At 41.4% G+C, this 26,051-nt stretch overlaps 1 protein-coding gene across 1 annotated transcript; it reads right to left on the bottom strand.

The window, feature by feature from the left end:
- Positions 1–781: 781 nt before the first annotated feature.
- YWHAG (tyrosine 3-monooxygenase/tryptophan 5-monooxygenase activation protein gamma) lies at positions 782–25,522 on the bottom strand. The gene is made up of 2 exons (XM_048518719.1): positions 25,138–25,522; positions 782–4,189 (listed from the first exon to the last, which is right to left on the bottom strand). Exons 1-2 carry the CDS (start codon positions 25,222–25,224, stop codon positions 3,533–3,535), a joined length of 744 nt encoding a protein of 247 aa, XP_048374676.1. The 5' UTR covers positions 25,225–25,522; the 3' UTR covers positions 782–3,532.
- Between the last annotated feature and the right edge of the window lie 529 nt (positions 25,523–26,051).

Here is a 26,051-nt window from a genome sequence, read left to right as displayed (position 1 = left end):
ATGGCCAAACAGTTCCAAAAACAGCATCATGTGGTTGATTCCACTGATGTATTGGTGAAATCGGCACAGGGTGTAATACAATACTTGATACAAAAAGCATCTAACTGCAGCCAACATTATATGTCTCCCCAGGTGATTTCAGGCAATGTGCAGGGGCTTACTTGGCCTCCAGGAACAATTCAGATTGCAAGAGCACAGCAGCAGTGATATCTAGGCTTCTCCACATATGCATGACTCTTGCTCAATTATTTCAGGAGAGCATGGAAGCCAGCTTGGAGGTTACAATGTCTTGTTCTATTTCAGATGGCTCTTACATGGATGGCGTTAGCATTCTGAGATCAACTCATGGAATTGACATGTATAACTGAGCCTAAGCTGCCAGAATCTTTTTCTTGAGAAGATTAGGGAAAGATGCACTATCTTTTGGGATACTTGAGGTATTGGATAAACTTAAAGCCCAGAGAAAGAGTAGACAGCGACACTGATGCTCTTTCTGCCAACTGGGGTTCACCCACCAAACCCCAGTGAAGAGCATCTTTTAGACAGTATCACAACCAAACTGCTCTTGGAATAATAATAGGGCCTTCTTGTCCCCTACTGCTCTCCAGCTTCTAGGGCCCATTTGTAAAACTATTCAGAAACTTAATTTAAACTGCATATATATATGGGGTATACTCTACACTCTGAAGTGGAAATGGCTGTTAGGGACACGTCCAGATGCCCTACTTGTGTCTAGCAAGAATAAAGTACACACCAACACAAGACCATAGTGAAGTAGCAGTGACATCAGATCTGTAAGTTTATTTGCTCAATGTACGACGGCTACATAATGACTCACATTCATGATATTCCATCACTGAGGAAAACTGCTAAGAATGGTCCGTGTGTGAAATAATTCCTTACAGAAACACGGAGTTGGAAAAATAATCACTGATTAGACCTTAAAAAGAGTTCACTGCATAACATGACAGAAAAGCACAAACAAAGGCTCATTCAAAGAACAGAGTCATTTTTCTCCTACACTGTAATAGTTATAATTTCACCATGACGAACACCAGACATTAAGATTAAGCTAACACTGGTGTTTTCTTTTGCTTTCCTTTTTTAAAAAAACAAAATCATATAGAATTGCTTGTCACGATAGCAACATCCATAACAGATCAGTTTTGTTACGATCACTATTTGGTAGAGCAAAACTTTACCCCCGTAAAGGAAAAAAAAATAAATTAAAAAATTTAAAAAATTGTTGAAGACTATTGTCATAGGAATACATAACATCTACAGTATAAGTTAATAAATTTCAAGCTACTTGATAGAAATACAACACCAGCATGCACAATATTGTATCAATAGAGTAATGGAGCAGTTATTCATTTCACTGGAGAGACAGTTATCATAGGCAAGTGCATTTCTTTAAAAAAATGAAAGGAACCATTCAAGCTGCTCACAAGTCCCCCCCCCAACCCCCCCGCCCGCCCACTCCATAGGTAGCCCTCTTGTGCGATCTTTTCCCCTGCATAAAGTTTTCCTACAGCAGCCAGAGCTAAAAAGCTGAAATCAAGAAAGGTTTTGTAATTCCAGTAAATCGTTTCCAAATGATAAAAGCCAGGAACACGAATGGCTCGCGTGACATTACTGCAAATTAAAGAGGAGCCTGAGCATCCTTTCCAGTCCATTACTCTTCCCTTTAGTCAATTACCTAAGCTGCAAGCCTCTCTTCTTCCTCCTGGATCCAACAGGATACAAAAGCCAGGCTATTGGCACTACACGTTACTCAGGTGGCTCACAATGGAAAGTCACTGGGTGCGAACTACCACACTGCAACGGAGCACAAGGAGTTAAAACATGTATCTGCACTGGATGCATTCGTGGGGCCTTGCTAGCATTCACAATATCAACCCATTTTAAACTCTGCCTTGAGGACCGCAAACCGCCAAGGAAAGGTCCCCTATTGCTCAGGTTCACCACATCCAAACTTTGCCGAGCCAACTGGACCACCGTGTGACACAAGATGCTCTCTTCCCACAAGGACCACAAATGTTTGTACAATGGTAGCCATGAGTGCGCAGTTTCCTTCTGTGGCGCTTTTAATAAAGGCAACATGATCAAATATAATTCTTCAAATTCAAGAAGGAAAACAGCAATGGATTTCCGTCAGTCATGATTTTGCTTCCCGGGAGGGGGGGGAGTAGCCAAATGGGGGGCAAAAATACTACCTGATCAGCTATACTGTTTTCTTTTAGGCAACGGAGATCAAAAATGAACGAACAGGCTCCAGAATGCCTAAGATTTTGGTTCACAAGAAACACACACACACAAGCCAACCATTGGCAACAAGTTCTCAACTTTGTGGATTTCTCTAGCAGAATGTTCCACTCTTCCTGCAGCCTTTACCACAGATCAGAACTCCAGCTCTAGCAAAGACAAAAGAAGGAGCCCCAGCGGGGCTTCAGAGATCTCCTGACAAACCTCATGGCACAACGGGAGAAAGTCAGGTCATGAGCAAAATGGTCACATGATCCCTGAGGCTGGGGCTAGGACACCTTTATTTAGAAACCAGTAACAAACTGGGATGACCTTGAGAATTCCAGACAAAGTATGGAACACAGACCTGAATCGGCATCAGTTAAGTGGCATTACGTCTGAACATCTCGCCCCTCCAATTAAAATCCTGCATTCTGTACGCTGCAGACTTTTTGGATAATTTACACAGCCGCTTGTCAAGCACCCATTAAAATGGCAAAGAATTGGAACAAGATGAATGTTTCTCAGGCAAATTCTGCTACCTGGAAAACCAAACAGGGTGAGTAAGATCATCCACACAGACTGGACTGGAGGAGGGTGGCAAGCTGGAAAGAACAGGCAAGGGAAAGTTTACACTCAATGGCTCGATGTCAAATATGGCTGTCATATAGAAATACTGTAAACCATAATTTAGTGTTAATACTGCAAGCTATTTTAAAAGCATCTTGGCAAGAAAGCCCAAAGGCATATAATTTGGGCCCTGGGGGTCCTTTAAAAATTATGCCATGATGAAGGGGTTCCCCAAAGTTTGGGGCAGTTGCTAAAAAGAGGGGAGACACATAGCTGTACTGAACAGAAGCATATGGCATTTCAACTAAAAAGATGGATGGAATCCTTACTGGAACCACAGAACTGCTTTTCAAACAAACCAAAAAAAGAGAAAACAAGGGCCATTCCATTCAAGTTAGTCATTGTCAACTTCGTGTATTTCTAGCAATTAAGATAACTTAAAGACAGCTCCCCTTGAATGAAGTCTACAGAACAGTCCATATGCCATTGTGAGGCTGCCATTCCACTCCCTACCAGCACAGCCAACCTGACTTTCCACTAGTGGTGTTTTGGCAAGTGTCAATGAGGCAATCAAAGACAGGTTACAGGGGAGCCTCCCTGGAAGGTCTCCCCTCCTTTCCCCTCTCCCTCCCCTGACCCCCTCCCCCCCAACTGTGGGAAAAAAAATAAAGACTGCAGTAGTAGCATCAGCGTGCGGCTGCCAGTCCATCAGAGGGGTCTAGTTGTTGCCTTCACCACCATCGTCGTCTTGCTGATCACTTGTCCAGAGCGTTAGGTTATCGCGGAGGAGCTGCATGATGAGCGTTGAGTCTTTGTAGGAGTCCTCGTTGAGGGTGTCCAGCTCAGCAATGGCATCATCAAACGCTGTCTTGGCCAGGTGGCATGCCTGCTCAGGGGCGTTCTGGATTTCATAGTAGAAAACGGAGTAGTTAAGCGCCAAGCCAAGCCGGATGGGGTGAGTTGGCTGCATGTGTTCCTTGCTAATCTCGTGAGCTTCGCTATATGCCTTCTCGGAGGATTCCACAACAGTTGCCCTTTTCTCCCCAGTGGCAACTTCAGCCAGGTAGCGGTAATAGTCCCCTTTCATCTTCAGGTAGAAGACTTTGCTCTCATACTGGGTCTCGCTGCAGTTCTTGATCAGGTAGTTGTCTAGGAGGCTCAGCACATCCTGGCACACAGCTTCCAACTCCTTCTCAATCTTCTCACGGTACGCACGGACCATCTCGATCTTTTTCTCATTGCCATCAGCAGAAGTCTTCTGCTCAATGCTGCTAATTACTCGCCAAGAAGACCTCCTTGCCCCGACTACATTCTTGTAGGCTACCGACAACAGGTTCCTCTCTTCATTAGACAGTGGCTCGTTCAGCTCAGTCACCTGTATTCGAGAAAGGACAAATGACAGTCATAATAAGATGTGGCTCCTTATTTGAAGTCTTGCTCCTTCCAAGAATTACACCACTGTTATTGCTTGAAAAATCCAAGACTAATACTAAAACATTTCCAGACCATTTCTACCCATCAACAGAATGCCAAATGCTTTTCAAAGCGGCAATCTGTTGGGTACTCAGATACATAAGCAGCAAGATATTCAGACAAAAATCAAAAGATCACTTTAAAAGCAGGAACAGCTATTGTGATGAGCTGTTACATCCTCGACAGGAATGTATTACTTTGCAGTTGTGGACTCATTTTCCAAGGTAATAATGAGTAACAAGGGAAAATTCCAACACTAAGATATGTCACTTGGAAGTGTGAAAGGGAATCCACAAATCTGGTCCCAAGATCTTCAGCAATGGTCTTAATTGCTCTAGTCAACAGAAAAGCTTCCAGGATACTCCACTATGGGAATGAAGGGGTGATTTTATGTCACTAGTATCATAGGACAGCAAGGATCTATCTTGTGCCAGAATCTGGCATTGAGTTGTGGGGGTAGAAGTGATAGGATACTAATATAAAACTACTTCCTCCACCTCCAGACAGTGGGAATGAGTTGATCCTTAGACAGATTAGTCTCACTAGCTACTAGAAACAAGGATTTGCGACCAATCCACACCAAAATGTGGTGACCAGAAGTATAAAGAATAGGAAGAAAAAGATGAATAAAAGTACAGACTCATAAAAATGGTGTTTTAATGAGAGATTCTTAAAAGATAAAGGAGACGGTTTGGGGGTAGAGAAAACCAGCCCAAAATAAAAATCAAAGTCCAGTGGTAAATATAAAAGAAAAAGAAAAAAGGCAAGCCAAAACCCAGAAAATCTCTTTAATAGAATAATGAAGAGATGTAATTATAGCAGAGTTTTGTAAAGATAAGACAAGTAGGGGGATTTTCACAGGCAGTGCAAATAGAGGCCAGAAAGTTATTATTTCTTAAACCCCCATTATGTTATTCTCATTTTTATCAGAGGGTGCCTGATGTTCAAGTTACTCCTCACAGCCACAAGACATAGCATCTTGATTTTAAGAATGATATTTAAGTGTCTCAACCCCCAGCTTCTGCACTAGATGGAGCCTGTACTGCCCAGAAGTACAGCCAAAAGACATGAAGGACCAATAACCAGCATGTACAACAGATCACTGTTATACTGAATTTAGCACTGACAGCATGAGTTTCATTAACAGGTGCCCAGAACAAGTCCTGCCTGCCGCACTAGCTGAGGCGCTATTGCTAGGGTATACACACAGTCCCCACAACTGGAGGCAGTAGCTACTCCAGACAAGAGTAGCAATCTAAGTCATACTTCATTAATACAAGGGGGGGAGCCTACATTATGAATTAAATATTCTAGGTTGCTCATGGAAGCAGCTTGTGGTAAATGTGAAGCTCAGTCATGGAGATCAGTGAGTCAAGGTTGCATGTACTTCCCTTGCATTCCTAATTAGAGAAAGACAGCTTCTGCCTCCAGCGAGATCACAAAGATAGGATCTAAGGGACAAGGCAAAATGATATCTTCAAGAAGGTCTCTCCTCCCCTCAAGTAAGCATCTCTTTGTTTTGGGCAATAAAGCAATTACATTTTTAGGAGTGCTTCAAAAAGCTACTTAGAGAGACAGTCTTAGGTATGCTTCAAGAGTACATTACTGCATCTTGGAAGATTTGGTATTTATACAGCTGACTAGCCAAAAGAGGGATGAAGTGTGACTGTGTGTGATGAGGGTATGCACATTTACCTTCCTCTCTGAGGAGTCATTTGTGATAGTATCAGAAGAATCAATATCCTCTAATCTTTAACACAGAGAACCAGACCAAGATTCCATAAGCAGGTCTTAAGTGTAGGCTAATAATTCTGAGTCAGGTAGAAGGGCTTGTACAGGTTTAAGAACTGGACAGATGATCACCCATGACAAGCCATAAACTTAAGATGTTTACCTGATCCAGTTCTTAAACCTGTACAAACCCTTCTACCTGACTGTTTATTCCCAGAAAGTAAATTGCCATTCTGTACAATTTACAACATGCTTGAAATAGGTACGCATTTCAGGTGAAAAGGGCAAGCAGATAGGACAGCATTTATAAGCTCAATCAGAATGTTTTCTCCTCAGGCTATTGACACACTATAAGTGATTTACAGAGACACACATTAGCTAGAAACTTGCACGGAGACACTAAAGTCTTATTCTTCAAAACACTACTCTGAGCTTCATGGAGGATTTACGGATGGGGGGGGGTCAAATAATCTTTTGTAAAAATTCAGAATGTACTTCAATTGCGTTTCTTGTTAGCTCAGGATTAAACTGGGAATTATAATTTCTCACATGGAAGAGACGAGACAAGAATTTTAGCTTTAACTCTGATTCAAGCAGCCCAGTCGATCAAGTGAATTTATAAATCAGCTTTTAAAATTTAGACTGATGCGTTTGTTTGGAGATTTCTCTTCCTCCATCTCCCATTTATAAAAGTTAAACATACATGTGCTCTCAAATACTTCCTTAGGATGGTAACCTGAAACACATTACAAGTTTGAAGCTGCCCAGCTGACCAAATACTGTAAGCATCCGTTCATTGTTAATTTTATAAAACAAATTTAAAAGCGACAAATTTCCCTGGAAAGATAAAACAATGGAAAAATTTCTGCCCTGCTTAAGGCAGAAATTGTCAGATCTGCTTGCCCAATGTTGTCATGGTACAGCTGGCCAGAGGCCCACACTCACTGCTCCATTTTATCCAAAGCTTCATTCCAAAATACTTGCTGCTTGTTATTGGTATCTTTGCTAGCAGTACCATATTACATTCAGTGTTCACCCAACAGTGTCATGAAGATTAAGGACTGCAGAACCCAATTATGAGAACCAGCCCAGCAATTCACTAGGGAAAAGACCCTATACTTACTTATTTTGACTACACGAGAGAAAAGGTTTGTGCACAAAGAACAGTGCAGTAAAGGCTTTATCATCTGGCACATATGGGAAATGAGAGTTGATGGTTACCAGTTTATCAAATGTACCAGACACTCCAGCTTACTGCCCTGCCCTGCACCAAGAAGAATCTGCAGTGACCAAACCCCACTGGGAATAACACAGTAACAGCCCCCATGCCTTGTGAGATCCTCCCGCATCCAAAAAAGTCACAGAACAATCCAGTGCAGCATGCAAACAAGCAGGCCAGTTACCCATGAGCCTGCCAGCAAAGATGGCTCTCAGGAGTTCAAGGCATACTGAAGGGGAAAATAGCTACCAAGGATGCTGACAGCAGGCAACGCTGGCTATTAGAAGCCCAGCAATGGCTGGGAGCATCAACTAGGAGGAGGGCAAACATGTGCCCAAAGTTGCAAGAGCCTGGGAACTAAAAGGGAGGAATGTGCCCTTTAGGCAGAGCATGCTGGAAAATTAACTGCCAGATTACATTACCCCTTTCCTTCAATCAGAAGACATTTATTTTGCTAAATTAAATTAACTCACTCCTACTCACAGTCCAACCAAAGAGGAAATCTGAATTTTTTAAAAAATACAAATACAAAAAATACACACAAATAAGGGTGAGGAGTACATATTTCTATCATTCCATCATCAACTCTTGCTTTGTCACAACCAATTTTCCAGCACACTATCAAGATACTGTTGCTGAAGAACTTAACAATCAGTTCTCAACAAAATCTTTGCTGAACCAGCCATCTTGCCCAAAGTTGCTTGTAAAGTGACAATTTTTCATCCTGGCACAGGTGGCTCTGAATAACTATTAAATAGCAAGGAACAGTTTCGTTTAGACAAGTCATCAAGTCAACCATTAGACACGTCAAGGTATCTATGAAATCTTTCATTTATTCTGATATTTTTCCTTGACCATAAAAAATCTGGGAATTACAAGAAAGGCAACACTGAAATAAACAGTACAGGCACGCCTGCCAGCTATGAGTGCATACAAAAATCAAGCTTGACTGTTCTGCCTTGAGCCCAATTACACAGTAACAAAGCATCAAGTGCAGCTCATGCCAATACAACACTGGAAAGTCAGGCAGGATTAATCAGTAACAAACATGGTTGAGAGAATAGGCAAATTCAGGCACAGCTGATCTCAGGCTAATGAATTTACATATTAGAGTTTTAGTTTTTTTTAAAACAGCTAAATGAAAGTGAAAAGACAGTTCTAGAAACTGCCATGAAATTCAATAAGCTTATAAAAAGTTGGTACAACATGGTACTGTGTCAATAGATATTTGACTAGAGAAATCCCAATCACATGTTGATTCATAGAAGTCGCTTTTCTTCTAAAAACAGTAATATGAAACCACAGCTAGATAGGTTTCAATTAGGAGGGAAGACCTAAATTATAACCAAAGCTTCCGGGAAAGATAGGAAATTAACAAAGCTAGCACTGTCTTTGCAACTTAACTACTAAATCAACAAGGATGCCTGATAATAAAACTCTTGCAGAGAGATACTCCTGCCTGTCTCACATAACGCCTCTTATGTTACTCAAACCTAGATTTATCAAAATTTCCTTCCAACTGTAAAGATAGCTTAATTTGTTATATTAGCTGGAAAGAATGAGTGTTAATGTCCATTTCTTTAAAACTTTTAAATATCATCTTTCCACCTAATCTGGACTTCAAAGGCAGTATACAACTAAATCTGAAAGCCATAATCTATATAATACACTATATAATAAACACAGTAAAAAAACTAGAAACCATATGTCAAAAATACAGGTGATTAGAACTGTTAAACTAACTAATAAGAGAAAATAAAGGATATGTCTGGACACATCTGTGGATAGCATTTCAGGGTATGAATGCCACTACATAAAACAGTCCATTGGATACTCACTGTGAAGGGGCCTTCTCCTGGTAGGCTAGGAGGACATCTTGCTGGGTGATTTCCCACCCTTCTCCAGGGAGGCGGGAGAAAGTATGTTCAGAGCAGCAAAAGACCTATACAGAAGTATTGCATGTATTGAAATTCACATGCCTCCCCACCAAATTCCTGGGGTTTGGGGAAAACAGGTGTGCTTTTTTTTTTGCTAGTTTACTTCTCTGCAGTTGGGTCTAAGCATAGGTCTTCTGCTGCTCTGAACAGATTCCAGAACTATGTCTACACAGAGACCAAGAAGAAGAATCAGCTGCCTAAGTCTATCCACATACTACATTCTACTCTCAGTAAAAAAAACACAACAGTTTCAGGATGCACATGGTTTCTCGTTTGCTGCAAACCAGTTTTCTTTACATAAAAGAATAAATTATTAGTGGTCTCTGGCAGTGGGTTGATTAACCATTCTTACAGCTATTTAAATCCCACTTTTTAGGCAGCTCACAATAATTTAAAACATCAGTTTTGTCTTCTACATCAATGTCACAATCCAAAGCTTGTATACTATTATAGGGCCAAGAATTTTTACAGCCTGTTGGCTTTATTGCATTATTTCATCCAGCATAACAGGATGCAACTGCTACTGTACTACATTGGTTAATCTGTACCAAAGAGGCCATTACTGAACATTGATTTCAATGAATTGGTAGGAAAGTCCTACAAAAGGTGAAAACTAATCCCCTGGCAACAAAATGTTGCTGAAGTCTCAAAAGGAAGTGTTTAATAATACAATGCATACATTGGATTACATGGACTTAACAGTATGCTACAGTCATTTTGTTTTCATAGCATAAATTCTTTTGACAATAAATCCCCCACCGTGATCAGAGTTTGTTTTTGAAGGGCTTATTCTTGCCAGAAGCACATCAACACAATCCAAGTTGAAGAGAAAACGTTAGAGTACCCTAAGGAATTTCTCTCCATTTCAGGATTCACTTTTCCAGAGACAAAGAAGACCTCTTGCAAACTGTTACTATTTTTGCTTGTAACAGAAGACATCTGAAGACTCAGACATAAATGAGTCAGACATGGGCATGCAGATTCATTCAAACAGTGTAACGTAACTTCACTATTTCCCCTCCTCCTCCCAGTAAATGGAAAAATTCCTGTTAAGAGCAATTGTGCCTCTCTTGTGAAGTGCTACACCTAACACTAATTAGCAGTTACATTGTCCTTCAAAAGTTTCTGAACTGCTTTAATCAAAGCCACCTCTTTACTCCTACATCTTGAAGGTAGTTTGTTCCATATGGGAGATTACAACGGTAGCATGGCTTCTTCATAATTAGCTGTCTTATACAGAGCCAGACAGTTGGTCCTTCTAGCCTCATCCTTTTTATTCTGATTGTACCTCTCGTCTCAGACAGCGCTAACTCCTAGTAACTCCTAGAAACTCTAATGAAATACCAGAGAGGGAATCTCTAATGAAATACCAGAGAGGGAATCTTAATGCAAAGTATGTAGCCCATGAACCACAAGTCAAAACTTGACATCTTGGAATAAGGCAAGGTGGCAAAACTTCAAGAAGACAGATGTCCTCATTCTATGTCTTGGATGTGCAAGTGAAATACCATGATGTTTGTGATATGTGAAACAGTCACTCAAGATTCACACAAGCAATTTCAGAGGTTCCTTTAGACAAAATGTGTCTGCTGCCTTGAATAACTACCTACCTTTTACTGAGTGGTTTTACAAGTTAACTCCCTTGAAACTACCAAGAACAGTAAAAAACCACCAGGACACATGAAGTTCATCTAAGGAAAACTTGGGAAATCTCTACAGAGTCATTTGAAAAAGTACCACAATTTAAGGTATTGTCGAAGGCTTTCACGGCTGGAATCACTGGGGTGTTGTGTGGTATCCGGGCTGCATGGCTGTGTTCCAGTAGCATTTTCTCCTGTCGTTTCGCCTGCATCTGTGGCTGGCACCTTCAGAGAATCTCTTTAGATCCTCTGAAGATGCCAACCACAGATGCAGGCAAAACGTCAAGAGAAAATGCTACTAGAACCCGGCCATACAGCCCGGATACCACAATTTACTTTTCAACTGCACGTTCCAACGATCAGCACTAAAAGGTAACAGTAGTTTCCTGTGCAAACATCATGATGTTTATTAGGAAGACTATGTTTACAGATGGTTTGCCATTCCCTTCCGCAGCTGTCTACACTTAACCACCAGCAAGCTGGGTATTTATTTTACAGACTTCAGAAGGGTGGAAGGCTGAGTCAACCCTGAGCCGGCCACTTGGCACCAACTCAGGACATTAGCAGGACTTTTATTGCAGCACTGCATCTTACCTATACTATTAACTTTTTTTGTGCCAAGCATGAAGAGTTGCAATCTGGACAGTTTCCACCATGCAAAGACTAAGCAGCCTTAGCATGGTGGAAGCTGTCTGGATGTCATGCACATAGTTAGGAGGCAGCCTGCTGATAGGAATCTGGAGATGTAGTGTGCAAAGCGAGCCTGGTATACCTAGCCCAAATTATTATGGATTGATGACAGGGTGTCAGTGTGTGCTTAATGTCTGGGGCCTCTCTGGGTTACTGAATCTCTCCAGTCATGTCTTCTTTCTCTCTGTGCTTGCAACGCAGATAGCAGTGGTTTCTCTGAGCCTCTCTGCAAAGGGAGGGGTAGCCAGATGGCTCTCTATCTTTCCATAGACCTTGGGAATAGACTTTCGCTTACTTCTGCTTTTCCTTTGGGTAGTTGGGGACAAGGGAGGGAGTGAACAAGGGAGGTAATAAAGCTATGGGTATTTGGGAGGTGGGTCAGAACTGGCTTTGCAAAAGCCAAGGGTTCAATGTTCGTTCCAATAAAAACTTCTGACTGATGAAATCCAGAGTCTGTCATTGAATGAATCATAGACCTGACATAGGGGACAGCTAACAGACAGGAACGTGGAGGTACAGTTTATAAAATTGGCCCAGTGTAAATTATTATGGATTAATGACAGAGATAGCAATCTTCACTGGATGTGTGAACCAAACACAACAATTGCAATTTTGATGATATCATGCAAGTATGTGCATTCCTGTCAACTGGCAAACTGCTCATGCCTGTTTTATGGATTGACTTACATGGATATCTGTGAATTACAGACATGTAGCAGCCAGAAAGAAAAAAAATATGTGGACTCTGTAGCTGACTTTGGGGATCCAGATGATTACAGTGATTATGAACATTAAAAAGAGGTTGAAAATATATTCAGTGTTAACATTTGTGAAATGATAATGTAACATTTTAAATAAATGAATACTGAAGAGCTGCTGAACTCACAACATTGAAATATTTATTCACTTATTCAAAACATTTTTATACTACTTTTCTACCTGATCAGGGTTTACAAGTAGTGAATATAAAACATAAATTGTGCAATCCAGAAAAGGGTGTTTGTGAAAGTGCTCAGAGTGCAGTGTGACCCCAGCACTGGGGAGTCACACAGCAGTAGGACACCCAGGCTCTTATGTTGCTATGGCACCAGAGCTCCTCTGGCATAGGAGCCTGTACCAGTCTCAAAAGGGGTGTTCCTGGGGACATAGCTGCTTTCGTCAGCTTCCTGAGCCCTTTCAGGCCAGGAAAGCCCTCTTTGCTGGCGCAGACGTCCACCACCAAAATGGGCAGCACACCCCATTGAACTGCACAGCGAGTTTTCAGTGACACTGGGGGATCACAGCATTCCGTTGTCTGGCTGTGGCATCACAATCCTCTTTGAAGACAGTGTGTCTGGCTGTCCCCAGTCATACCATTCTGCGGATTGCACTGCACAACATTTAAAGAGTTAAAAATACAGTTAAAGCATAAAATAATTCAAATAATAGTACATAAACACTAGAAAGAAGACTGGCAGTCATTACTGGGGGTATGCCAGACAAAAACAAAAATTTTAATCTGCTGCCAAAATATATTTCTTTGCAATAGCATGAAGTTTTCTATTACCCAATTACACTGGATAAAAATCCAATGATTCCATTCTCACATGACTAACTATGGAAAAATTAAAATTAATTTCTTTATGCTATAGCTCTTTGGAAAGGCAAAAGAGCAGTCCATTGGTTACTTACTAAAAAGGGTAGTCCATTCCCATGATTTATTCATATCATAAAAACAGTAATGGACAGAGGCATTATTGGTTCTGGTGGGTTTTCCGGGATGCGGCCGCAGTTTGGTGGACCACGGCTAGGCCACCAGACCATGGCCACACAGCCCGGAAAACCCACCAGAACCAGTTGAATCCAGCCTTGAAAGCCTTTGACAGAGACATTATTAGTTGCAGATGAATTTATTAACTTTCCAACATGACTCTGAATTTGAAATTGGTCACTTGGAGGACAGCATACCTATTTCTATTGCTTTTTATCTTAACCACTTTGCAAGTCTGGGCAAATAACAAACTGCAGGGCCATCCAATGACTGTTATGGCCAAGTGGAGATTTGAAACCAAGTATTTTCTTCCCAAACAACTGAATCATCTGAGTACTTTTTACTCTAAACTGCAACAGGTCCATTAGTGTTTCAGGCAAAGAGGGCTCCTTCCCAGCACCTGCTGTACTGCCTGAGATCCTTTAACAGGAAATAGGAACAACTGAGCCCAAGACGTTCAGCATGCTAAGCAGGTGTGCTACTGCCAAGTCACAGCTCAGATTCTTGGACTGGATGGGAATTTAAACCAAGGGATCTGGTGGGCACAACATATTAAAGAAAAGGAGTACTTGGAAATCAAAGAAATAATAAAGAAATTAAGATTATCTCAGTTTCATTTATCCAGAAACAATGAAATGGATTCAACAAAGTGAAGATTTCACATTGTATAGCAAGATGAACATGCTTTATTATAGATATATATACGTTTCTACAGACAGCAAGAAGAGCACTCTCACAACCTTTAATGACAAATCAGATTACAGAACTCCCCATCCCCCTAAGATTTCATTATGAAGTTAGTCATCCAAACTTAGATCTTGCTTCATTGGCATTTAGTTACATCTGATCCATCCAGCCCACTTCAGAATTCTGTATGACCTCACTTGAAGGCTTTAACTTAGGAGCAGAAGTAATAAGAGATGTGCATTTCCAGAAATGTTGACAGAACATCCTTAATTCTACTATGAATAAAATCTGGAAGGAAATCTGGAAAAGAAAAACTGAATTTAAAGCATGCTGCTCAGTTCTAGAATGCAGCCATATCTTTGCTGTTATCTTTATAGTAACATTTTTAACAAACCTTCGTGGCTGCAGAAATGTCACAGGACAGTTGTCCCTGATTTTTCCAGATTCATTATTAGACTCTAAACTGTTTAAGAAAACATTCAAGATGAATCCATTCCTAAATTGCCTACCTCATGCTTCCCAATATAAGGAAGAGATAACTTACACTGAAGTATTTTGGGTCTTCTGCAGAAATTAACTAAAACATACTGAAAGGCAACTCATAAGAAAGTTTAAGAACTGTGTCATGGTAATACTGCTTAGCAACTGTCCTGGCCAAGGCTTGAGTACTGTATTTGCTCAACATGGGACTGCCCTTGACCACGTTCAGCAGATAACTTATTTTAAAGTATGGCTACCCAATTGGTTTATGGGCAGTGTGTTAGCTTTGAAGTTCTATAAAGCCTTGGCCCTGGATTTCCTAAGGAGGGCTCCGTCAGTAAGAGTTTTCTGCATGCCAACTTCTCAGAATATTAGTGGAGGAAAGAAACTTGGTCTTCCCAGGACTGGTTCCAGTTCCATGGAATTCCTTTCTTGAGAAGGTCATTACCGATCAGTCCTCCTGCTTACTTATGGGGTACAGGCAAAACTACTGCCATTTAAGACAGTTCACCTGAAAAGTTCAATGCTAACTGACTCTGAAATTGATTTTGCTAGTTTACTGCATTAGACATTTTAATACCGGTAATACTGGTATTCTAAAAGTAAGACACAGGAATACAGAGGAAACTGAAGTGAAAAGGAGCTGCAAATGGCTGCATTATATGCCACGTTTAGTACCTCAGCCATAGCCTGCACTTTTCAGAGATAGGAAAAATAAAGATGGATAACAGTGCACACATTTTGTAGCACATTTTGAGCAGAACTTTGACTGCAGTTCTGCAGCTTACCACTCTGACCTCATCTAATGGGATATTAACACAAGTAAATTTAACTCATTAAACACAGAAATAATGCAGTATGTAACATATTGATGTTACTTCATCCTAAATTCCTCAACTTCCCTTGATCTTTGTGTGTGTCATTGTGTTAAATATTTATTTATTTATTTATTTATTTATTTATTTATTTATTTATTTATTGTTTACATTTTTATACCGCCCCATCCCCTAGCATCCCCTAGCATGACAAGGAGCAGAGGTGAAGTCTCCCACTCCCATCTTATAGAACCTACTTTGTAAGTGCAAATGGAATTACCCAGAGAAGCACTATGGAAAATTTCAGCAATGGATGGTACTGAAAGCTGTGCAGCAGAATCTAAAAGGTAGCATTCTTCCTGCTCCTAAGCTTCAACTTCAGTTGGGATGATTAAGGGGATTCTTTGGATAGTCAGACTGAAACACATAGATCCAGATAATTAATATCCAAAAACTCCTGAGCTGAGTCACCTTCAGCTACCTGAGCACATTAACAAGAAAGTCCCAAATGCAAAAGTTTGCTTATTTGTTTGAATCCATGAATGGCTTCTTCCCATGTGACCCAACATGCTTCCAAAGCACTCAGAACCTTTTGAACTTTCAAGGAGGCATTTATAATCTACTGAATTTACCAGTTAATATCTGGCATTCCTGACAAGCCCTCTACTTCTTATGCAAGTAGGTATTCAAAGTGTCAAGCTGCACTTCTTACATCCTAGAAGAACAGCAGGCCATTTTTCCCCACATTTTAAGTTTGATCTTAATTCATATAGCCTTATGCTGGCTAACCACATTTAGCTTCCAGTATTTCTCCAAATGAAGTTTAGATTTGAGATCATTTTATTATTTTAATAGTCCTCTTTACATTTCTATCCCACCCTTCTTCCAAACTCAGCATAGCATACATCATTCTTCCTTCTTCCATATTATTTATTCTCGCATCAAACCTGCTAAATAAGTTAGGTGAACGTGACTGATACAAGGCTAACATGTTGTGATCCAAATTGGGCCCTACAGTGCTTGTGGAGTTCTCTGCAGCTGCCATTTGGCTGTGGGGAAAATGAATTAAGGGAACCCTAACCCAACTTGCTACAAATTCACACCTTGTTTAAACTTCAGTACTTTTCTACTGAAGAAATAATTGTACAGGGAAGGCATAAGTAGTACAAAACTAACTGGGAAGAATTCCCAGAAAGCACGGAACCCTGAACTGGAGACCCCAGGCTAGCCTGATCTCATCAGATCTCAGAAGCCAAGTATTTGGATAGGAGATCTCCAAGGAAGGCCAGTGCTGCTACGAAGAAACAGGCAAGGGCAACCCACCCCCAAAATGCTTCCTGTCTTGAAAACCCTCCCAGGGATCACCATAAATTAAATGTGATTTCCTAGCAAAAGAGAGAGAGAACTTAAGCAGCAGAGTATTCAGGGGCAGGGTAGCTGAAAGAATGGAACAGAATATGCTTGAAGTTAAAAGCAAAGCAGATGTAGGTAATGGATGTTTGAGGTTCAGGTACCGTTGTGAGACAAGATCCTGTGACTTTAAAAATTGTACAGAAGGGATAATTTTGTCAGCCATTTCTTTTGCTAGCACTGTAGAAATCTGAGAAGTGAGTCAAGAGGTATTTAGACGGAGAACTGAATTTCGTTCACTGATTTGAACTGCAGGCTCCTAATAATGAAAACACAAGTTCAGTTTTTTCTTCACTAAAATACCTAAGCCATTAAAGGAAACAATGCTGCTTCTCAACTTACCTGCCAGCATGTCATGCAACAAGGGAAAGGGGTGATTATGTCATCTGCCATTCCAATGTGCCATAGATCTGGAGATTACACGCCAAAGGTCTACTGCAAGGCCACAGACAGTAGTGACTAAAGATACTGAAGTCTTGAGGAAGTACTTCAGCAATTGTATAATTCATATGTTCCCTCTTATTCTCCACACTGACAGTACTGCAACTGTTTGAAGTTTGAACAGAAGATTCCAGGACTGATGTCTTTCCCCTCACTACTCTCCTGTAATAGTTACCTGCTGCTTAGAATGTGGTCCACTATAGAATGTCTTCAGTTTTGTTTTGACTTACAGAGCTATGGCTGAATACTGCTAAACTGTACACAGAATCAAAGTGTTGCAGCAGTTAAAGCACTAGACTAGAATTTGGGAGACCAAATTCCCTCTCTTCCATGGAAGTTCACTGGGTGACCTTCAGCCAGTCAGCTTAACCTACCTTACAGGGGTGGCGTTGTGAGTTTAAAATGGAAGAGTTGTAAACCAATTTCAGTCCCCGATACAAAGAAAACAAGGGTACAAATAGCAAAGAACATATCTTATCTGTTCTCTGTATGTGGGAAGCACCAGCCAAGACAGTTCAAAAGAACAATACTACACGAACCTGCAAGATTCACATATAGGCCATGTTCAACAGAATAAGTAGTTACTTTGGGATAAAATTAACTTGCAAACTGCACAAAAGCTGCCCTGTGGCTTCCTCTGCAGAGTCACACATGGCCATCTTCACAGCAGTGCCTCACTGAGATGCTTGCTAAAGTCTCTTTTTCACTTGAAAAGACTCATCAACACTGCTACATGTGTGCTGGTCTTGCAGTATCGAATTACAGCACTGGAAGCAGAAATAAAAAATTGAGATCAGCTAAGAAAGGTGGGCTTCAACGAAAATTGCACTAGTTAAGGCATCTCACAGTTAAGGCCTCCTCCTAAACAGCAAATAGATAGCAGAAGGAAATGCTACAGGCTATGATCTTTAGATTTACTCAGTATTTCTGTCCAAGCTTTAAAACTATGCAATGCTGCTGCTCCAGAGAATAGGAGAATCAGACCCACAGAAATTCTCACATTTAGTGACCACTAATAGTAAACCTACCAATGCATGACTAATATTCTGGGTCTGAACGCCTACTACAACATGGACCTTACAAGCCATATCATTATCTGGAAATCAACCCACAATGAGTAGGCAAATTTCGCAAGCTTCTGCCAAAAAAGCATCTGAAACCACTTAAGTGGTCCTTTCACAAGCCTAGCTTCCCTTCACACCAATGCAGCTGCCTCAGTCACCTATCCAAACAATCTCTTTAGCCAAGTGGTCATTGCTAAGATTTCAGGATGACATCACCACTTGAATGCAAGTCATTTCTGAAAGTTATTCCTTTGACAGGAGCTTGCATCTTGCTCCACAGGCATGGTTATTAAAGCATCAGTGCCATTTAAATGGAAATTACAATCAGAATGCTCCAGGCATTCAGAAAGGGTTGGTTATTCAGTGAAATACACTAAAACAACTAACAGTGGGTATGAATGATTAAAGCAGAGACTGTTTTACTACCATCACTTTCCCTTGCTGCCATTAATACATCTCAGCATCAGAAATTATTTGCAATTCTCATCTGGGCATGGGGAAAACCTGTTGTAGTACCAGACCATCACAGTCACACTTACTGCATGGGTTACAAACACTGGAACATATTACCAAGAGGTTGCAGCACACCATTATGGGAAAGAGTACAAGTGGAAACACTGACAGTTAACATGGCATAATTGTTAAAAGTGTCAGACTAGGATCTGGGAAACCCAGATTCAAATCCCCACTTTGCCATGGAAACTGGTTAGATGACTCAGGGCCAGTCACAAACACACCGCCTCAACCCTGGCAAGTATTTGGATGGGAGACCTCCAAGGAATACGAACATGGGAAGCAGGGAATGGCAAACCACCTCTGAACCTCTCTTACCTTGGAACACCTGTTGGGGTTGCCATAAGTCATCTGTGATTTGACGGCAAAAAAAGGAACACTGAAGGGCACAGATTCAATGAAGAGCCTCTACTTTTGATTAAAAGTTTACAAGCTTCCACACAGCCAGCCTCCACAGCTCAGGCAGCAGAGCAGGGAATCAAACCCAGTTCCTCCAGACCAGAATGCACCTGCTCTTAACCACTACGCCACTGCTCCTCCCAGCAAGAATGAGTCTTTATGTAAAAAAATCATTATTTAAATCAACCCTTACTGATTAGTGATTTAACTAGTAATACAAATTGTAATTTAAATCAATTTGATTTAAATCAAATCCACCCCAAATGAAAAAGATGCTTCCAGTCCCCTCCACCGCCACCAGAGAACAGCACATTGCTATGCAGCTTGTTCCTCAAAAGTCACATAGTTCAAAAGCATGTCTGATCCCAGTAGAAAAATGTCCAAAACCAATAGTTTATCAGCAAAGCCTGCTACAATTCCCAAAGTTCAGACCATGCTAAACAGAATACGAAACCAGCCAGTTGCAAACTGAAGTACTATATGACATTCTAACAAGACCACTTATTACTGATTGCACAACTAAGCCTGGCCCTGATCATGGTGTATTATTTCTTAACCTAGCATAGGCTGGTAGATGCAAAGGGCAGATCTCTGCTCTATCTTTGTATAGCTATAGCACTGTCAAGCATATGGTGTATTAAAGGTCACTTGTAATATCACACTTTGCCTAATGCTATAACTACATTTTGGGTACTGGGTTACAAGGAAACATTCAAAAAAATTTCACAGTACTCATCACAAAGGAGACAAACATACCTCCTTAATAAGTTTCCTCTAATACAAAAAGAAAACAGGCCATTGACTTTGGAAGACATGCCCATAATTTGAAGTAATAATTCCAAACACAACCATGAAGAAGGAAAAAATGCCAAGCCTCTGAACTCAATGCTAAGTCAGAACCAATTTTACTCTCAACATGGTCTAAAGGGCACCAGATTATTTCAGGAAGAAAAATATGAAACCCCCAGAAAATAAAAGAATTCATGATGACTTCCTTTAATATACAGATGCACAGACACTAGAAGGCCTTAACCTTCCAAGGGAACTGAAGTCCAAATAGTGATTGAATGTGGTAGAATGACATTAGTCCATGGCTGTTACACTTAAATGCTTAGCCAAGCATCAAGTAGTTCCCACCAAGTAGTAAATGGTGAGGGATCTTCCTCCAGAGTCTTCACCTCCATTCCAGTTAATGAGTATTGATATCAACTTTCTGCAATATCAGTTGAATGATGACCTCTGATTAGCTGATCTAGAACTGGCAGGTTAAAGCACTGGTTTCACAGACACTTTAGGCAAATCCTCTCTAAAGCTAAAACTGGGCAACCTTAGAAGTTTAGCCATTGTAAAGGTGCTCACATAAGCCAACCTTTCATTCCCAATAGCCATCTATCATATTTAGAACAAAAATCAGAACCCCCACTTCATCCAGAATTATGAACAGGTATTGAAAACCCCACCCTTTGTTGACATATTACCCAAAGAAATACTTGAAATACGTAAAAAAGTGATTGACAAATTCAATCCGAGCAATTACTCCAGTCTTAAAATGCATTGATTTCAATAGGTTTAGACTGGAGCCACTCTACAAAGAGTTAAACTGTAAACCATGTCAATTTTCAGTATATGACCCAAGAAAGATTTCTGCAACAGTAACAGAAATATAAGTGGGGGACCTGGTATTGAAGACACCTCATATGTATTTCCATGTGAGGACATTCGCTCTACTTTTTTTTAAAAAAAACTGTCCTTGCAGTTAATGGCTACTAGTGGCATGTGAATTCCAAAAGATATAGCAAAAGACATACACAAAAACAAACACAATGAAAGACTTATAAAATTATAGTGAAGAAAGCAAAGAAAACTTTTTCTCCCTGCTACTGAAGCTCGGTTGCATCCAATGAAGTTTATTCTGGACATTCAAAAGGAAATACTTCTTCACACAACAAAGGGGTAACATGGAATTCATTGCCATGTGATACAGAGATGACTTTAGAAGATGACTAAACAAATCTATGGAAGAGGGACTCATCAATGGCTGTTCACATTAGGGCTAAATGAAGCCTTCGGCTCAGAGGCAGTGTACTGCAGAATATCAACTCGCTGAGGCATCTGGCTGTCCACTCTAGGAACCAGGATGGTACAAATATGAAATATCTTTAATTTGCCACAGAAGGGGGACTCTTGTGTCACGACATTTCATGGATGTGAAATGCCTACCATCTTAGTCAGCTTAATTATACTGGACCAACCTGCAGACATAGTAGACAGAAGCCATGTTTCAGAGTCTTTGTATGTGCATGATACCAGTCATCAGCAAATTAAGAATTCACCAAAACAGACGATTTTGTACATAAAGAGTCGGAATGCCTCCATCATCATTTTATGCAATTGTACACTTTTAATAAACGTAATATAGGTGTCTATATGAATCAGTATATAATCATAGATAAGAAAGTAATCACGAACAATAGATACATTCTAGGTCTTCATGTAAGTGTATGTGGACTTGAGTGCTTTTTAACTGCTGTAATGTGAAATGAAATATCACTGTTAAGTATTACGTAACACAACATTTTGCCAATAGCATGCATTAGGTGTGAAAATACAAATTGAAGATGATGTGAAAACCCACCCTTAGTGACAGGATACACCAATACTAATTGAATCACCATACTCCCATTTCTGCATTACCTTGGACAAATGCCACTTACAAACACTGCCACCACCTGGGTGCAATGCAGCTTCCATTGTTACGCGTGACATCATTGTGTTGCCACGGAAATGAGTGCGGGGTCATACGTCTCCCACATAACTGGAATGGGGGTGGAGGAAAATTAAATGGGATATGAACAAGAGGAACAGGAACCAAGCATCAGGAATAGCTACAGCCGCCCATTCAGATGGATTTGTCTTTCACTTCTACATAACCGAACAATAGTATCCAAAATGTTTGTTAGGTATTACAAAAGAGATTGAATTCAGACTTCCAGAGTTAGATGCAAAGGGTCAAACTGGTGATGCTACAATACATTGGGCTACTTTAGAAGAGATTCAACATATTCACACTTCTTTTCTCATACATATTTCTTTTTAAGAACAACTGCTGCCAAGAAACATTCAAGAAAAAATACAAAAATTAAGCCAACAGCAATTATGCATCACACAGTAACAGAATGGAAAACATAATATATAACATGTAAAGTTTAATAATTGCGCACAGCTGTTCAAAGATATTATGTACAATAAAGGAACAATTGGCATGAAATCATACTGCAGATATGGGCTGTCAAATATTAACACAGAATCACCACGCCACTATGCTAAATCCCCACCTCCATCCTATTTTATATTGGTAGCTGCATCTTCCTTCATTCCTAACCAAGCTTTGGCAGTTCCATCTGCTTGACAAACACAAGGTTACAGCAAAATGGTGCAATAAGAGAGAGAAAGGCATCCCAGGCAGACTGCGACAATTCTGGATCAGTATTCACTATTCATCAGAGAGGCCACCCCAGCCTCTCTTAAAGGCTCAGACCTGACGAACAAGGCAAATATAAAGAACAGTTCTCTCCTTTTAAGCAACCCCTCCCTCTCTCTCTCTCTCTCCACCCAGTCTAGCCTCTCTGCAATATGACAAATGCAGAATCTTCTGGAATGACTTGATACTGCCTCCCACGACCGCTTTGTTTGCAAGATCAGATCAAAGATATGTGTATTTTTATAATTGTATGGATTTTCAAGAGAGGTTAGGTTTTTAAACATATCACATAATTCTGTGAATATCTATTAATTTAAAGCCTATTAATACATTATGGCTTAATACAACAAATCTTCCAATGAACATTTAAAAAGCTGACACACAAAGATTAAGACTTCACTGGAAAAGAAACCAATCTCCATAAACACAGGTTCCTCACAGCAGACGCCTGAAAAATGTGCAAGTATGGATGTGAGAAATAGCCCATAGAAAAGATTTACACACCGGTTAACCTATATACTGTTTATGTTCCACTGTGCAATACCTCAACCTAAGAGGAATGCCAGATAAGGAAGATTTACAGATTATTAATGTTATGCTTTTACTGGTCGAAAGCACATATCTTCGGTTATAGAGGATAACCTACTGCCCATCAAAAGGCAGATTAAGGGAGGAGGCAGCAGACAGTGGGTGGGGTTCCCTGTGGGGGTGGGCACATTAGCTGAATTATTTAATGGGAAATCTGGCAAAGAGCGGCACCGCCCAAACAGTAGAGAGGAAGGGGGGCACGGACACCTACACCACTACTTACACCCTGTGAGGAAGCCCTTGCAGAATTTCTCACATCTCCACAACATGGTCTGAGAGAGGAACCAGGGAAGTACAGGACATCCACAAAATACTCATGCATAAAAGACAGAGACTCCCCCAAGAAACAAAGGCACCATTTTAAAATAGGCCCAATGATAATGCAAAACTGAGAACAGTTCATTTACCCCATCCCAAGAAGGAGAACAAAGACATACAGAGATCAAAGATGCAGCTATCAAAGAAACCTAGTAAGACATGGAATGAAAAAGAGATGCCAACACACAGCACACATCACCACTTTAACACACCTCACAGATATTCAAGGGAAAGAGGAACAGAAAACACCATCAGGCCACTAATGGCATCCACAGAGCTTGAAAAAGCACCAGAAGGCATTTTAAGGGAATCAGTGTACCTAAACAGAGGAATAGGATATTTAGTGTGCTAAGACCAAGGTAGGTGTAAAATGTTCAGAGGGAAGGTCTATTCAGCATGTGTCAGAAGGGATGCCCATGGCAATGTGGTGGAGAGCGAGCAGAGAAACCTCTGTGACTGTCCCAGCCGGTACAGGAAAGTTTTGGCTTTGGGCACTATTTCCCAGAGGTGGGGTGGGGGAAAGAGAGAAGTATGCTTATGGCTGAAAGACATTTCCCTTGGCGTTACCAAGGGGAAAACCTGCCTCAGAGAGAGGGCTGGGGAGAAGATAAGAATGCCATCAACAGTCCATCCTTCTCCCTATTTATACTAAAGCTGTTTCTGTAAACATAGTGACACTTGACCAATATATCAGGCAATGAAGTCATATTAAAAATTGTGTGCATACCGTACAATATGGAAAGGGGGGACTGAAACAGACCCTTGAACCAAAGGAAAGCATCCCCCTTTTGACATGTGCACAAGGGAAGGCATGTAAAAGAAACAGACAGAAATGGTACTGGCCCGAAAAGAGGCCATCAGATCTAGCAGAAGAAGATTTTGGTATGGAAAAGGAAAAGAAGACAAGATCTCGAAAGAAAGCTATTTGATCCTAAAAAGATTTTCTCAACAAGATGTCAATTTTTCCTTAAAAAAAAAAAGAGAGCCTCACCTAAATTAAAAGATATTTCATGGCATCTTTTAGTTATTCCATCATTTACAATGAGGCAAGGAACATATATAAAAATTAATTTATGGACTGGAAGAGAGAGGGAGGCAGGGGACACAGCCAATATATGTCCAAGAGGAACATTCACTCCCCTAATGCTGGAAGGTGAAGAAGAAATGAAAGAAAGCCAAGATCATCAGTGTTTTGTGATACTTCTCAACATTAGTATTTCCTCTCCTCCTAATAACAATATTTCATCCACAGCCCCCCACCCACCAGTTTATACTGAGAAATATTTCCTTTTCTTTACCTCGATAAAGAGGCACCTTTCCACCAACCCCCATAAAAGAACTCTCCCCAGCTTATTTCAGATACCACAAACTTCCTTCCTTCTGAAAAAGAGACATATTCGCCGCCACCCCCACCCCCACCCCCCAACTTCTCTCCTTTCAGGCTTGCTGCTTCCCCCCCGCGTACATTTCCTGCCCCCCATAAGTGGATTTTCTGAGATTCTCTGCCACAGATCCCCCTCCTCCTGCTTCTTCCCCAAAAAGCCATGCAGTTTTCTTCTGAAAGGGTAGAAAGAGGCGCCCCTGAAGGGGGGGACGGTGGCCGACAGGGGCTCCCTCCATTCCAGCCTCGGGGGTCCTCTCGCTCTTCCTCCCCCCGCCCTTCCTTCCTCTTCGCAGGCGGACTCACGTTCTTCATGGCGGCCGCCATGTCGTCGTATCTCTCGGCTTGCTCGGCCAGCCGGGCTTTCTGCACCAGCTGCTCGCGGTCCACCATCTTCTTCGCTTTCGGGGCGGCTGCGGGGAGAGGGGGGTGGTTTTGGGGGGGGGGCCTTTCTTACGCTGAAGAGAAGACGAGAGGAGAAGGCAAGGATCGGGAAGAGCAGGGCGCGAGGCGGGCGGACGGACGGAGGAAGGCGATTGGCCGAGGCTGGCTGGCGCGCGAGGCGGCGGTTTAACGGCTGCTGCTCCCCGAGCGCGAGACTCGTGCCGCTCGCTCCCCCCGCCCTCACGCTCGCGCCGCTACTGCTGCTGCCGCTAGAATGACGGCGGCGCTCGCTGGCCAAAGCGGTGGCCGCGCCCAGTCGCAGTGCGCACGCGTCTCCCCGCCTCTCTTCCAAGCCCCCCTCCTCAACCAGTTTCGCCCATCGGGCCACGCCCCTCCCCACTGCAGCGCATTCATTTGCCACAGGATACAGCCCAGGAACCACGCCTTCCTTCCCCCCCTTCCCGCAAGGTATCGTGGGAGTTGTAGTTCCGCTTTGAGGAGGGTACGACAACGTTGGGCAGATTCGGGGGGGGGGGGTCGTGTTCCGTTTCCCAGAGGGCAACGCGCGCTCTGGGTAGTTTTTAATACATTTTTGGTTTCGTGGAAAGATAACATACGAATATGTTGTTGACGCGAGGTAGCGATATTAAGCAAAATTTATGTTAATGCACAGAGATCAATGATATTTAATATTATATTGATTTATCCATACAACAATCATAAGGCTATTATCCGTAATATTAATGTATGAAGCTGCTTTGTGCTCAGTCGTGGTGTTCAGCTATCAAGTTCAGTGTTGTAGGCTGTGACTGGCTGCAACTGTCCAGGGTCCTGGT

Source organism: Sphaerodactylus townsendi, linkage group LG16 (assembly GCF_021028975.2).
Source record: "Sphaerodactylus townsendi isolate TG3544 linkage group LG16, MPM_Stown_v2.3, whole genome shotgun sequence".
NCBI lineage: Eukaryota > Metazoa > Chordata > Lepidosauria > Squamata > Sphaerodactylidae > Sphaerodactylus > Sphaerodactylus townsendi.
Note: the sequence above shows the minus strand (reverse complement) of the source record. Positions and strands in the feature narration are given on the sequence as shown.